The 12,167-nt window shown below is 33.0% G+C and overlaps 2 protein-coding genes across 3 annotated transcripts; both read right to left on the bottom strand.

Annotated features, from left to right (window-relative positions):
* Positions 1-1,395: 1,395 nt before the first annotated feature.
* Positions 1,396-3,558, bottom strand: LOC131002901 (putative F-box protein At5g55150). 2 transcript variants are annotated; one of them, XM_057929392.1, is made up of 2 exons: positions 3,401-3,558; positions 1,396-2,820 (listed from the first exon to the last, which is right to left on the bottom strand). In XM_057929392.1, exon 2 carries the CDS (start codon positions 2,810-2,812, stop codon positions 1,709-1,711), a length of 1,104 nt encoding a protein of 367 aa, XP_057785375.1. In that variant the 5' UTR covers positions 2,813-2,820; positions 3,401-3,558; the 3' UTR covers positions 1,396-1,708. The 2 variants fall into 2 exon arrangements, with proteins under 2 accessions (XP_057785375.1, XP_057785378.1); XM_057929395.1 differs by having other exon boundaries at positions 3,338-3,496.
* A 1,951-nt stretch (positions 3,559-5,509) lies between these two features.
* Positions 5,510-8,862, bottom strand: LOC131002890 (pentatricopeptide repeat-containing protein At1g80270, mitochondrial-like). Its single transcript, XM_057929387.1, has 3 exons — positions 8,686-8,862; positions 7,528-8,113; positions 5,510-7,014 (listed from the first exon to the last, which is right to left on the bottom strand). Exons 1-3 carry the CDS (start codon positions 8,718-8,720, stop codon positions 5,767-5,769), a joined length of 1,869 nt encoding a protein of 622 aa, XP_057785370.1. The 5' UTR covers positions 8,721-8,862; the 3' UTR covers positions 5,510-5,766.
* Between the last annotated feature and the right edge of the window lie 3,305 nt (positions 8,863-12,167).

Genomic DNA, 12,167 nt, shown 5'->3' with positions numbered 1-12,167 from the left:
TATTGATTGTGTAAATTTAATTTAGATAGTAAGATAAAATTTTAACATCTTTTTATATACTCCCTCCGTCCCAAACGAAATGTCCTGTTTTCCTTTCTGGGCTGTCCCAAACGAAATGTCTTGTTTCCTTTTTTGGCAATACACTCTATCTCTATACTTAATATTTAAATAATTTCCACCAACCTACTTTATCTACTTTATACACATTTCTTAATCTCCGTGCCGAAAAGAAATAGGCCATTTCATTTGGGACAGAGGGAGTACTTTATTTTAAAAAGTAACAAAATTCATAAAAAAAGTTCTTTATAAATAGAGACCACATTTATTATATTTCTACGCACACTAAAATTTTATATTCTTCTTCATATATTTAATCTATTTTTCAAGTCTAAAATATCATTTTTTGTCCATTTTGCAATGAATCGCTATTTTTTTTTTTTCCAAACTCTCAAAATTTCTCATTCTCTCAAGATTATTATCTTAATCTTGGAAATATTGATAGCGAAGTTTTCAAATCTGGTTCGAACCCCCAATTTTCGTATAATCTCACTCATAAAAATGTCCACTCTATCCAACAATTCAAAAGGTTGGAATGGTCAAGAAGATTTGACACATATGTATGCTTGATGTCATGTTACCTTGTTTGGCAAAAGTTTGTCCGTGAAAATTGAATGTGTAATTTTTTGAATATTTATTTGAAGCACAATTAGTTTGTTTGTAATTTCATATTGTTGTGTCATTAATTTAGTTTGTGATTTTTTGTAATTATATATTTTCTATTTATTGCTCAATTTTAGGCATTTTAGCATATTTTTTTTATTATAATTGTAATTCTTTGACTTATTTATATTATAAGTTGAGTGATTTGAGAGATTAAAATGGGTGTGGTTGAGTTGAGATGGATTTTTTTTTAGAAGAAAAAAAGAGTGAGATATTAATGATAGAAAAGAGTGAGAAATTAATTAAATATTGAAGATGTTAATTGGTTGAAGTGATAGCTAATAATGTAGTCCTATAATAACTATGTATAAATAATAAACAATAAAGACGTTTAATCATGATAATGGCTTATATCGATGGTTCTATTGCACGATCTTCATTGTAGCCTCATTTTGGAGAAGGATACTTATGGTTTGCAAATTACTAATTTTTTTTAGTTTCAAATTTACTTATAATTAGTTTTCATACACAATTGTTCATCTTCAATATCTCCCAGAACTGAATGTTGCAAATACTATAATTTACAAATCTTAGGAAAGCTGCAAAACTGTCTATTTCAAGCTCATACTTTTTTTTTTCTTTTTTTTCAGGAGAATTTCAAGCACATACATGATTTTGTAATTGCTAGATATATATTACATGTTGCATAAAATAATGAAAACTAAAACCCAATCAAGAACAAAACATTCGTTTGAAGATAATATTTCAGCTTCATACATTTCCTCGTTGATAACTGAAGTTGTTCAACTAAATTTTCAGAAAACAAGAGCAAAAAAAGCAAGCAACTAAAAGAACTAAAAAACTTGTCTAACAGAAGTGTGTTTGAAACAAGCATTGAGTTGAACTGGAATCTACCTTCATACACCTCTTGTCTTGCTCCATATTCATCTGTCTGCATAGTGGTTCTGCTATAAGATTCACAGCCTCTGATGGTGCTCGTTTGGGAGCAGGATGATGAGAGGAAGCTCAATCTCTTCAAAGAAACACACTAAGACATGGTAGGTGTTACCCAGAGTGGAAAGGAGTAACATCTAGGGGCATCAGTGCCAAAGCAGAGAGGCTCAGAAACCCCTTTCTCCAGGCTATACACACCCAACCCGACATGAATTTCCCTGTTCTGCCACCTCTCTTCGTTTCTCGTCCCTACAAAATAAACACAATTGCTCTTGCAGTTCAAGAACTCAGATGCTCCAGTAACAACAGAGCAGCTACTATCAACAAAAACTGCGGAATTCCCCAAGCTGCTCAACCTAATCCACTTCTTCTTGACAAAATCAAAACTGTAGATCAGAAACTCTATTGAGTTAATGGATTTGTGTCGTTGGAGAACTATCCAGAGCTCTCCAGAAGACTCCACCAGGAACAGTCGCTCCCAATCCCACCGGGGAAGAAGTGATAAGGAAACATGTCGAGGATGGTGTTGGCCGGTGATGTTCACAACGGCAAGGCTCTCTATGTCAATAGCAATGAGAGACCCTAAGTCGCGGATAGCATAAATACGATCACCTAAGCACGCAGCATCTATAAACCCGGCATCATTTGTATCTCTAATATTTTTCCAAGAACTATAGCCAGGTCTACAAAAGGCCAACTGGTTCAAAGGGCTGTATATGATCAACACCAGCAAGCCCTCTTCATTCACGCCTGAGTTAAATGGATTCCTAAATACAAACACTTTCTGGATGATATCATGCCAATCAAGAATCTCACTAAACTGGATTTGCAACGAGGACTTAGACGGAAGACAAATAGAAACACGAGTAAAGGGATTAAGGAGATGGATTTGGAGATCATCACCAATAGTTACAATCCACCCTGAAGAAGATCCCCAGCACCGTCTGCCACGAACCTCAGGCAGCTCAGTACTGTAAACCCTATTTCTGCACAAGCTAATGAAGCTTCTAAATCCACTGTTTTCATAGTCAGAGAACATCAACATTGGAATCTGAGGACCCAATTGCCATTGTTTAGCCAAATAAACTGATCTCCAGGAGCAACAAACAGCTGAAAATGCAAGGAAATCCTCAATGGCTGTTATATATGTGGAGACCTTGTGAATGATATCATATGGAAGTCTGGACCAATCTGCCATTGCTGAGCCTAACATTCAAAATTATGAACTGATGGTCAAGTCATCTAATTATTTTTTAACAAAAACACAACAGAGTGCAGAATGTGCAAGAGTATAAAAATTCGGCATCATATTCAAAATTTCAACAATCAAATGAATTTTTATATGACTACATCCTCCTGCAGCAAAAAGGAAACGTCTAGATCAAATGTACACTAGAGAATATTATTTCAGAATTCACATTTTAGCTTTGCCAATAGTCATGTGATGATCCAGACACTTATTAGTTATTACCAATCTGTCGATCTACAAGAGCATAAACCTTCTCAAAAATCATATAACTGCATTCTAAAATCCCAAAAATCTCATTCTCGAGAAATTATTATGCCCGTGGTCTGTGAATTCAAAGTTCCCATAGCAATTAAGCGAAAATGGAAAACCGTAAAAGCCACGATGAAGCAACTGGTCCAATTACAACAAGTTTACTTCATATTGCGGAAAGGAATCCAACAAATAAATCAATATAAAATCAAATAGAGCACATACAAATACGATTGCACAAACGCCTATTATTTGACCGCAATTCTCCAATTAGAAGACGATAAATACCTAAACAGAAACCTATTCAAACCACAGCTTCCTTTAGGGCAGAATACAAATTTCAGCTGACTTCCTTCGCTTTGATCTACAGCCAACTCCACTATACCACCGCATTTTCCAGTGCGACAGAGTTGCCAGATAAAAATTATAATGAAATGGGCTCAAAACAAAATATGGCCTTCTAACCTTTTCAGTACAAGCCCATAAAACTATGTCAAGTTGTATATAATGTGAGGCCCATTATGTCGTCTGTTTATGGTGATCCATCCCAATTACTATAATTTATTAAATACTTACAAACTATCAAAATCTCTCTTCATCTTAAAAAAAACAAAAACAAAAAAAAAACATTTCACTTCTTCTTTTTTTTGATAACATGTCAAAATCTCTTATTAAAATTTATTAATCACAATAAAATTTTAATTAGAGTGGAATTGGATGCGCACACACATCTATACTATTAAATATCTTCACATAATTCATTATTTACATCAAATGTCTTTATACTCCATACATAATTATCTCTTCTTTATTCCTCTATCATACTTTTTGGATAAATACATCCTAAAAAAAATTACTTTATATTCCCTATTGTATTACTATAAACTATTTGATTATTAATATTTGTATCGAAGTCCTATGATCTATTGAATTGGGACGGATAGAGTATTTTTTTAAGACTGAATCGTTTCCATATAAACAAAATTGCAATTTTATATTAAGTTATATACTAATTTTTCACATTATTACTCCCTTCGTCCCAATATTAGTGGCCACTTTCTTTTCGACACGGAGATTAAGAAATTGAGTGTTATGTTTAATTGAGTGTGACCCTCCAAAATTATTGAGTTAATTAAGATACTTTCTTCCTCCCTTCACTTTCTTCTTCCTGCCCACCGGCCACCTCTCATCCACTGCTTCCCTCCTCCAGCGAAGTCACCGCCATCAGCCACCTTCATCTCTCTCTCTGTCGTCGCCAAACACCTACCTCTCATATTTTCGTTATCTCTATCTCAATAATATACATATATTTTCCGGCAACGATGTTGTGGGCGAGTAATCACTGTCAAGAATCCCCCATTTTCTTCCGATCTGAAACCTAGCTCCAACTGGGGAAAAAAAATTAAATAAAAAAAAGCTACCAAATCTTGCCCAAGTCTCATCTCCTCCAATCGAATCCAAAATCCAGGAAAAAAAAATAAAAAAAAATCTCCGATCAATTCTCTACATATGCAACTGCCGATTTCAGAGAAACAAAAAACCAAACCTTCTGCACATTCCAAAAATCAAAGCTTTAACCCAAGTTCTTCCATTTTTTACTTATTCTCCCTCAGATCCGTGAGTATAGGGAGAAAAGAAAAAGGAAACGGTGGCGGCCTTGGGGTGGCGGTTGTTGCCGAATTTTTGAGGGGGAAGTCAGCCCCATTCCTTCAATTCCATCGCTCATTATCCAAACACCCAATCCAGAGGGGCGTTAGGCGACGGCCGGTGTTGCTGGGCGGCGGCCATGGGGTTTTCGGCTGTTGTCAGGATGTGTTTGTGTGTTTATTTAGGGAGGTTAAATTTAATTAGAAATTTTAATTAAACGAATTAATTAGGCTTAAAGGACAAACTAAAATGGAAATGTGACCACTTTTATTGGGATGGAGGGAGTATATTATTTTTACGAATAATTATATTCCCTCATTTCCACTAAAATTGACTAAATTCTTTTAGACACAAAAATTAGGAAAATATGTAAATTGAATAAAAATCGTAGGGTCCACAACTTTTGAAGAGTTAAATATTACTCCCTCCATCCCAATATAAATGGCTCCAAACTTTTTGGCAAGAAAATTAAGAAGAATATCCAAATTGATTAAAATTAGTAAGACCTATATTTTTTTAAAGGTCAATTTTTTATTTACGAAAACAAGTCACTTATAATGAAACGGTCCAAAATAAAATACAAACTATTTTTAGTGGAAAAAAGAAAATATATTTTATTGAAATAAGCCTATTTTAATGGGACAACTTAAAACTAAAAAGGAGCCAATTTTAGTACGAGTGTATATCAATCCATTTTTTATGGAAATAAGCCAATTTTAATGGGACAACTTAAAACTAAAAACGAGCCAATTTTAGTACTGACGGTATATCATTATATTATACCTACCAACTTTCCTGCGTTATTACATACTCTTCCCAAAAGAGCTAATATTTGATAAGCACGAACAAAGATAATATGAGAGGAAACCAGAGATAACTACAGTTCCAAAATCCAGAACATAAATACTGATCTAAATAACAATGAAAATTCAGCAGCAGCAACAGCACTTTCAGATTCATCCAACAAACTAGCAATGATCCAAGAAAGCACCAAAAAGCCATCCTAATCAGTCAAACAGATCATCCACCGGAGACTTCCCGAACAAGTCGATTTTCCGCAACTCAGCATTCAACGCTTTGCTCGGGAAGACATTATCTGCCTTCATCCTGTCCCTGAACCCGTACGCCGGCTTCTTCGCCTTCACATAGGCATTGAGAAGCGACTGGTACTGACGGATACGCGACTCATAGCCGCTGTTCTTCATCATCTCGAAGATCTTCTCCGCATTGTGCACATCTCCTCTCTCTGCATACTTATCCATGATGGCAAGGTAGGAAGAGAACATGGGTTTCCCCATCTTCTTCTTTATGGCCTTCTCGAGTATGGAGTCAGCTTTCTCGACCTCTCCAGCCCCGATATAGAGCTTCACGAGGGCATCCCACGTCTGCGGCCCCAGATGGCATCCGCTGATGGCCATTTGGTTCACAAGCTCCTTCCCCTTCGTCAGCATCTTGTGATTCGAATAGACCTTTAGCAGAGCGTTGTATTGCTTTGTAGAGGGCTTCTTGACCTTCTGCACCAGTCTGTCAAAGGCTTCCTCAGCTTTTTCTATCTTCTTGAGCTGCCCCCAAGCTTCGATTGCAGCTAGGCAGTCTTCGAACCGTGGCTCGGATTCACAGAATTTCCAGACCCTCTCAACCTCATCGGCCTTTCCGAGGGTAGCATAGATAGGCATCAATAAACGACAAGACCAGCGATTCTTTTCCAGACCATCCCCTTCAATCTCTTTCAACAAAGCCTCGGCTTTATCTTTTAACCCCGCATAAGCATAGTACCGTGCCATGGATGTCTGAATTTGGGAGCTGGGTTTCAGCCCTTCAGCCACCATTGTCTCAACTATTTGTTCCATCCCAGTAATATCGTTGGACTGCCCTTTCACATCGACCAATATCTGGTAAGTGAAAACAGATGGTTTAATATTTTCCTTCTCCATCAGCAGAAGCACATCAGCAATTTTCTTCCTATCAATTCTCTTGTACAGAAGCAGCAGCTGGTTGAAAGAGAAACTCGAAATAGGATGTCCTAAACCTTTGATTTTGTTGAACAATTCCTCAGCTTTCCTCACGTTGGCGGCAGACACAGCATTGGCCAACAGAGTGCGGTAAACAGTTTCAGTTCTGAGAGACACGGGAAGGTTTTTAACGTAGTTTTCTGCCTTAAAGAAGCCCTGTACTTTGGCAATTAGATCCACTCGAGAAACATGATTTGCATCAGTGAATTCAGCATGTTTGTTTGATTCCAACCACTCCGACAGCTGCAAAATGTAAAAATATAATATGTGAAAACATCATAATGATTTGATGGCAACACTAAATATGAAATTTAATATATTTATGCAGAAACAAAATGTAAAAGCTCAATTTCAAGCTCATTTTCCTAAATATCTAATTGACCCACCAACTTCTGAGCAGAGAGAAAATCCAACATAGATGTTGTGTTTTAACCAAGATTCTGAAAGCCAAATAAAGTATAGTGATAATGTTTAACAAAAGTGACAGCTCTATAAATGCAGACCTAAAACCCAAGAGCACTGAAGATTTAGAAAATTCACGAAAGCTTTAATGAGGCTTGGCCTCCTGAGCTTCGGCTTGTGAACACCCTTGATCTTTGAATCTTCTTTGTGAGTTATTTTCATTTCATTATAATATCATTAATTCTTTAAAGAAAAAAATGTCCATCCAATCAGGAAACAAGGTTATAGTAGCAGCAAGAAACAGAGACTAATATCATTGAGACTATGACAGGGAACCTATACTAATAAAATTACCTGCAAGGCCTTCACATATAATCTCCGTCTACGAAGAGTATCCATGGCTAGAAGTGCCTCTGATTGGGTTACTTCATTACCATCTTCAATCCATTTATCCAAAACCTTGCTTACTGGTAAGGCTGGATCAGCTAGGATAGCCTTACACATTGGCGATGAAGCTTTAGCTGTGGTTAATTTTTTTTTCACATCAGTTTCGGGACCAGGTGTTTCCAATTCGTTCAGCTCACCATCAGCATTGCCTTCATCCTCAGACAGCTCTGATCCAGAGCCCAGACCACCATCACTCTCATCTCCAGAAGCAGCTTCTTCAACTGTGTCGTGCGGAGTTTCAAGCTCTGAAAATCCATCCTCCAAGTCCTCTCCATTGCTCTTAGCATCAACCTGGGACGAAAAAGTGCGAACTCCCTTGTTTGACTTTGGGAAACCAGATGACTTGCTATAAAACCTCGTACAAGACAGCAACCCATCAAATATTGTTTCTCGAGGTGCAATTATTGCAGCAGTAGAAGTCTCTGAACAACATCCTGCAAGCTCTGTTTTCCCACGGAAAATCCGACCAGACCTTGAGGGTAATCCTTTGTTCCTGGAACCCAAACAAAGTATCATGTAATAAATGGAGGCCATGCCGAATGAGTGTGAAGAAAGCTAGTAAAAAGTAAATCATGTTCCAGAAACCAAGTAAAAATCCAAAATCACTAAGTAATGCACCAAAAAGAAAACAAGAAGTAATGCACCAAAAAGAAAACGAGATTCAACTTTGAAATGAACTAGCTTTTTTTTTTCCTTCTTCTTTTACAACCCATGGATATGGTCTATGTAACATAGCTATGGTTGAAACCACCTTCGTGTTCAAGAAAGTAATACAAATACTCTACGACTCATTAATCTGTTACTAATAAACCTACCTTCCTACACTTCAGAAAAAATATTGAATGAAAATCAAATTTCGCCATATCCAACCTTTTAAATAATCAAAGGCACGCTCATACATTTACAGATGCAAGCACCCTAAACCCTAACAGCAAATATCAATTCAAAATGAAAATTACCCAAATTACGTAAAAGGGATTCAGACACAGACATTTATCCAAAACGCGAAAATGGATTCAGACAAACAATGGCGGTGATCGAGAGACATTAAGAAAAACGAATTACCCGAACTGATTGGAGGCCCTACGAATTGCCCACATTATGTATTTCCAAAATCTCTGATCTTGATAGAAGTGAAGTAGTGAATGACAGTGAAATAGCTCGAGTTTCCTAAAACCCTAATATAAACCCTATTCGCGTGGCTGGTTTATATCGAGCCTGGAAGTCTTAGGGTATATTTTCTTATTGGTCCCTTTATTTTCCCGTAATATCATTTTATTAGATGTTCCCCCCCGCCCCCCGCCCCCCGTTTTTTATTTAATTTGATATTTTTAAATTCGATTTTAATTTTTTTTTATCTAAATTCGAAATTTTATGACTTATATATAAATAAACATATTTTTTATTCAAATATTATTCATACATTAATACATATAGAAAATTATGATATTCGATTTAATATTCATAAATATTCTTTTCTCAAAAAAAAAATATTCATATGCATTACAATTAAATATTTATATAGATAGAGTAAAGATCCAGTTAAAATGACAAAATATGATCATAAATGAAAATGAATTTGAAACGTCGAACATTTAAATTGATCGTGTAAAATGAAAATAACGAATAAGCAAATATAAATATTGGAATAAACATCTTATAATGCATGGATAGCCATTCAAATCCGGATTCGAATCCTGAAAATAACGAAAATTTAATCATGTTATTTATGCATTACAAATACTTTATTTATAAACTTATATTGACTTATTTATTATTTTCATTTATCACAAAAATAATCATTGTCATTGCAATTTAACTTTAAATAAAAAAATTTATGTATATTCGCGTGCAGCTTTGCAGAGGTAACATATTTTTTATATAGAAGAATTACGACACTATGTAAAAATTGATATTTAAAAAAAAATGTAAAGAAACATATCGTATATGTACATAAATCATAATGAGATATTTTCGGTTTAAAAAGTGAAATTTACAATTTTTAAGACTAAAATTTTAAAGCTTCTTCAACCACAAGGTTTTATAAGCTAATAAGATTCACTATATATATATATATATATATATAAATTTTTTTGAACAGATGCTCGATTCACTATTAGTATTTTATATCTAACTAGTATTTGCACCCCGTGCGATGCACGGGAAACGTTTTTATATTTTTATATTTATATACAATTGATACCAATTCAATTATCATATTTATAAATATAATAAAATTAATTTTAACTAAATATATTTGAGCTTAATATTAAAAAAATAACAAAATAAAGAATACTTCACAATAATAAAAATTGATATGACGAAAAAGCAAAAAAATATTTAAAACGAAAATAAAATTTTTGGAAAAATAAATTTATTCAAAAAAAGATGAGAGATGAGAGAGAATTTTTTTAATTCTAATCTTTCAATAAATATATCTTTTACATTTTAAATCGGATAATTACATAAAATATATCAAATTAAATCTCTTATCGTGATCTTTAATTTGATATACATATTAAATATTTTATAATTAGTTTAATTGACAACAAAAAATAATTTTTGTTAACTATATTATTTTAATCGAAGTAGTCTATAATAACGATATTATCAACTCAATGAGTATAATATTAAATTTAATAAGTACTGTAAAATAATAATTACATTATAATGAAAAAAATAGAATTACGATAACCGTAACTCAATTTAAGATTTTTTTATGTACAAATCAATTGTTGCATATTACAATAGTCAGTAAATTTTGCATGTAACTAAAAGTAAAATAGTTATTATATCATATAATTATTTCAGTTTTATATTAAAATTTAACATGTAGTGAAGAATTTGAAAAATTAAAACTAAATAAATGTAAACCATATTTAAAGTTTCATTTTTAATCTATATAAATATCAGATATGTCTATATAAATAAATATATTATTCGTACATAAACATTACCACAAATTACATAAATTTAAATCATATAAGAAATTCTATTGTTAGATATATAACTAAGTATTCATCTAAAAATTTATATTAAAATTAATACAAATTATACTTTTAAAATTAATATAATTTTGTAGATGAATATTCATTCTAAAATTTATGTATTTATAATTGTTATACCAAATTAAAGATCTTAACATGGTTTTTAAGTTAAGATGAATACTAAATATTTTTTCATAAATTAAATTTGACAATTTTTAGAAAAGAATAAGAAAAGATAAATTTATGGAAAAAGTTATTGTTAGAACTATATTTCTATAATATATATATATATATATATATATATATATATATTGAGGTCAGATTTAATTTTTTCATACAACAAACTCACGTAATATTTATTAAAATATGTGCTACCAAAAGTGATATTTATACACTTTTAAAGGACGGAAGGAGTACATATCAAACTAAAGCATGTATCATGATTTTTAAATTGATATTACATATTAAATATTTTATCATATTAAAGATAAACTATTTTTGGAAAAAGAAAACAAAAATGAAAAAAAGAAATAAAAAATGAAGAGATTAAAAAACTATAAAAAAGATTGAGGAAAAATAAGCTTTGTTAGAGGGTAAAGATAAGGAAAAAAAATATTTGTGGTAGATATAAGTGAAACTACATGTATTAACATATTGTTGTAGTTGAATAAAAAAACTCGAAACACTTTTAGATATAATTGCATCATTTGCATGAGAAATGGAATTATGCACATGATTTGCTGTTTTTTTAAGCATAATTTCCGGATTAAAATGACCCACGTCTTTTGGAACTAAAATTTGAGAAATGGTCAAAACCATGTTCTTATAAATATACATGAATTTTCAATTAGCCATTTATTTTTTCAATATTTACAAAATTACCATTCAAATCAATTTGAAATCAATTTCTAATTGAAAACTGCTGTTTTAATATAGTATAGATGATTGAAATTCGAATACAAATATTTAAATTAATTACTATTAAAATACAAATATAAAATTATAATATTAAACTCGATTCGATGACACCTTCAAAAAAGTGTATTTTTTTTCAAAAGAGGATCATTAATGGTTCCCCATTTTTTCCTTTAGTGACTCGAACCCCGACCTATTGGTTCGAAAAAGTGTATATTGAGGTAATTAAAGATAATACATTGAGTAGAAAATCTGTTAAAAAATCAGATAGAATATAGTATGGTTTTAGTTAATTAAGTTATATATTGCGATAACTAAAATATGGATATAACATTGTCGGCAATGATATGCAATGCTTTAATTAAAATACATAGTATGGCATGTTGGATTTCTGCTCAAGCACCGACGACATCTTCTCCACGTCTCTTCAATTTTTTGCACGAGCGCTTGCTCGGTCGATGTCGGTTTTCCTATGTTGAATACATATTGCAAGGGCATTGTGTCGATTACGTTTGCTCGGTTCCCACCTTGTGTTGTTGCTCCACGTGGGCGTGCGGTGCGGGGTGGGTCAAATCGTGCGCGTCGTGTGTCGCATCGCGTTCGCCTCTAGGAGCTTTCGGGTTGTCGACCTACGACGTGTTGCTC

The sequence above is a fragment of the Salvia miltiorrhiza genome, chromosome 1 (assembly GCF_028751815.1).
Source record: "Salvia miltiorrhiza cultivar Shanhuang (shh) chromosome 1, IMPLAD_Smil_shh, whole genome shotgun sequence".
Classification (NCBI taxonomy): Eukaryota; Viridiplantae; Streptophyta; class Magnoliopsida; order Lamiales; family Lamiaceae; genus Salvia; species Salvia miltiorrhiza.
The sequence above is the reverse complement of the archived record's forward strand: the minus strand, read 5'-3'. Positions and strand labels throughout refer to the sequence as shown.

Bases quoted from the DNA above. Each gene is read 5' to 3' on its own strand.
- LOC131002901 (XM_057929392.1), bottom strand. From the start codon at position 2,812: ATGGCAGATTGGTCCAGACTTCCATATGATATCATTCACAAGGTCTCC.
- LOC131002890 (XM_057929387.1), bottom strand. From the start codon at position 8,720: ATGTGGGCAATTCGTAGGGCCTCCAATCAGTTCGG. The intron at 8,114-8,685 runs GTAATTCGTTTT...TTTGGGTTCCAG, and splicing joins AGGGCCTCCAATCAGTTCGG to GAACAAAGGATTACCCTCAA. The intron at 7,015-7,527 runs GTAATTTTATTA...TACATTTTGCAG, and splicing joins TATATGTGAAGGCCTTGCAG to CTGTCGGAGTGGTTGGAATC.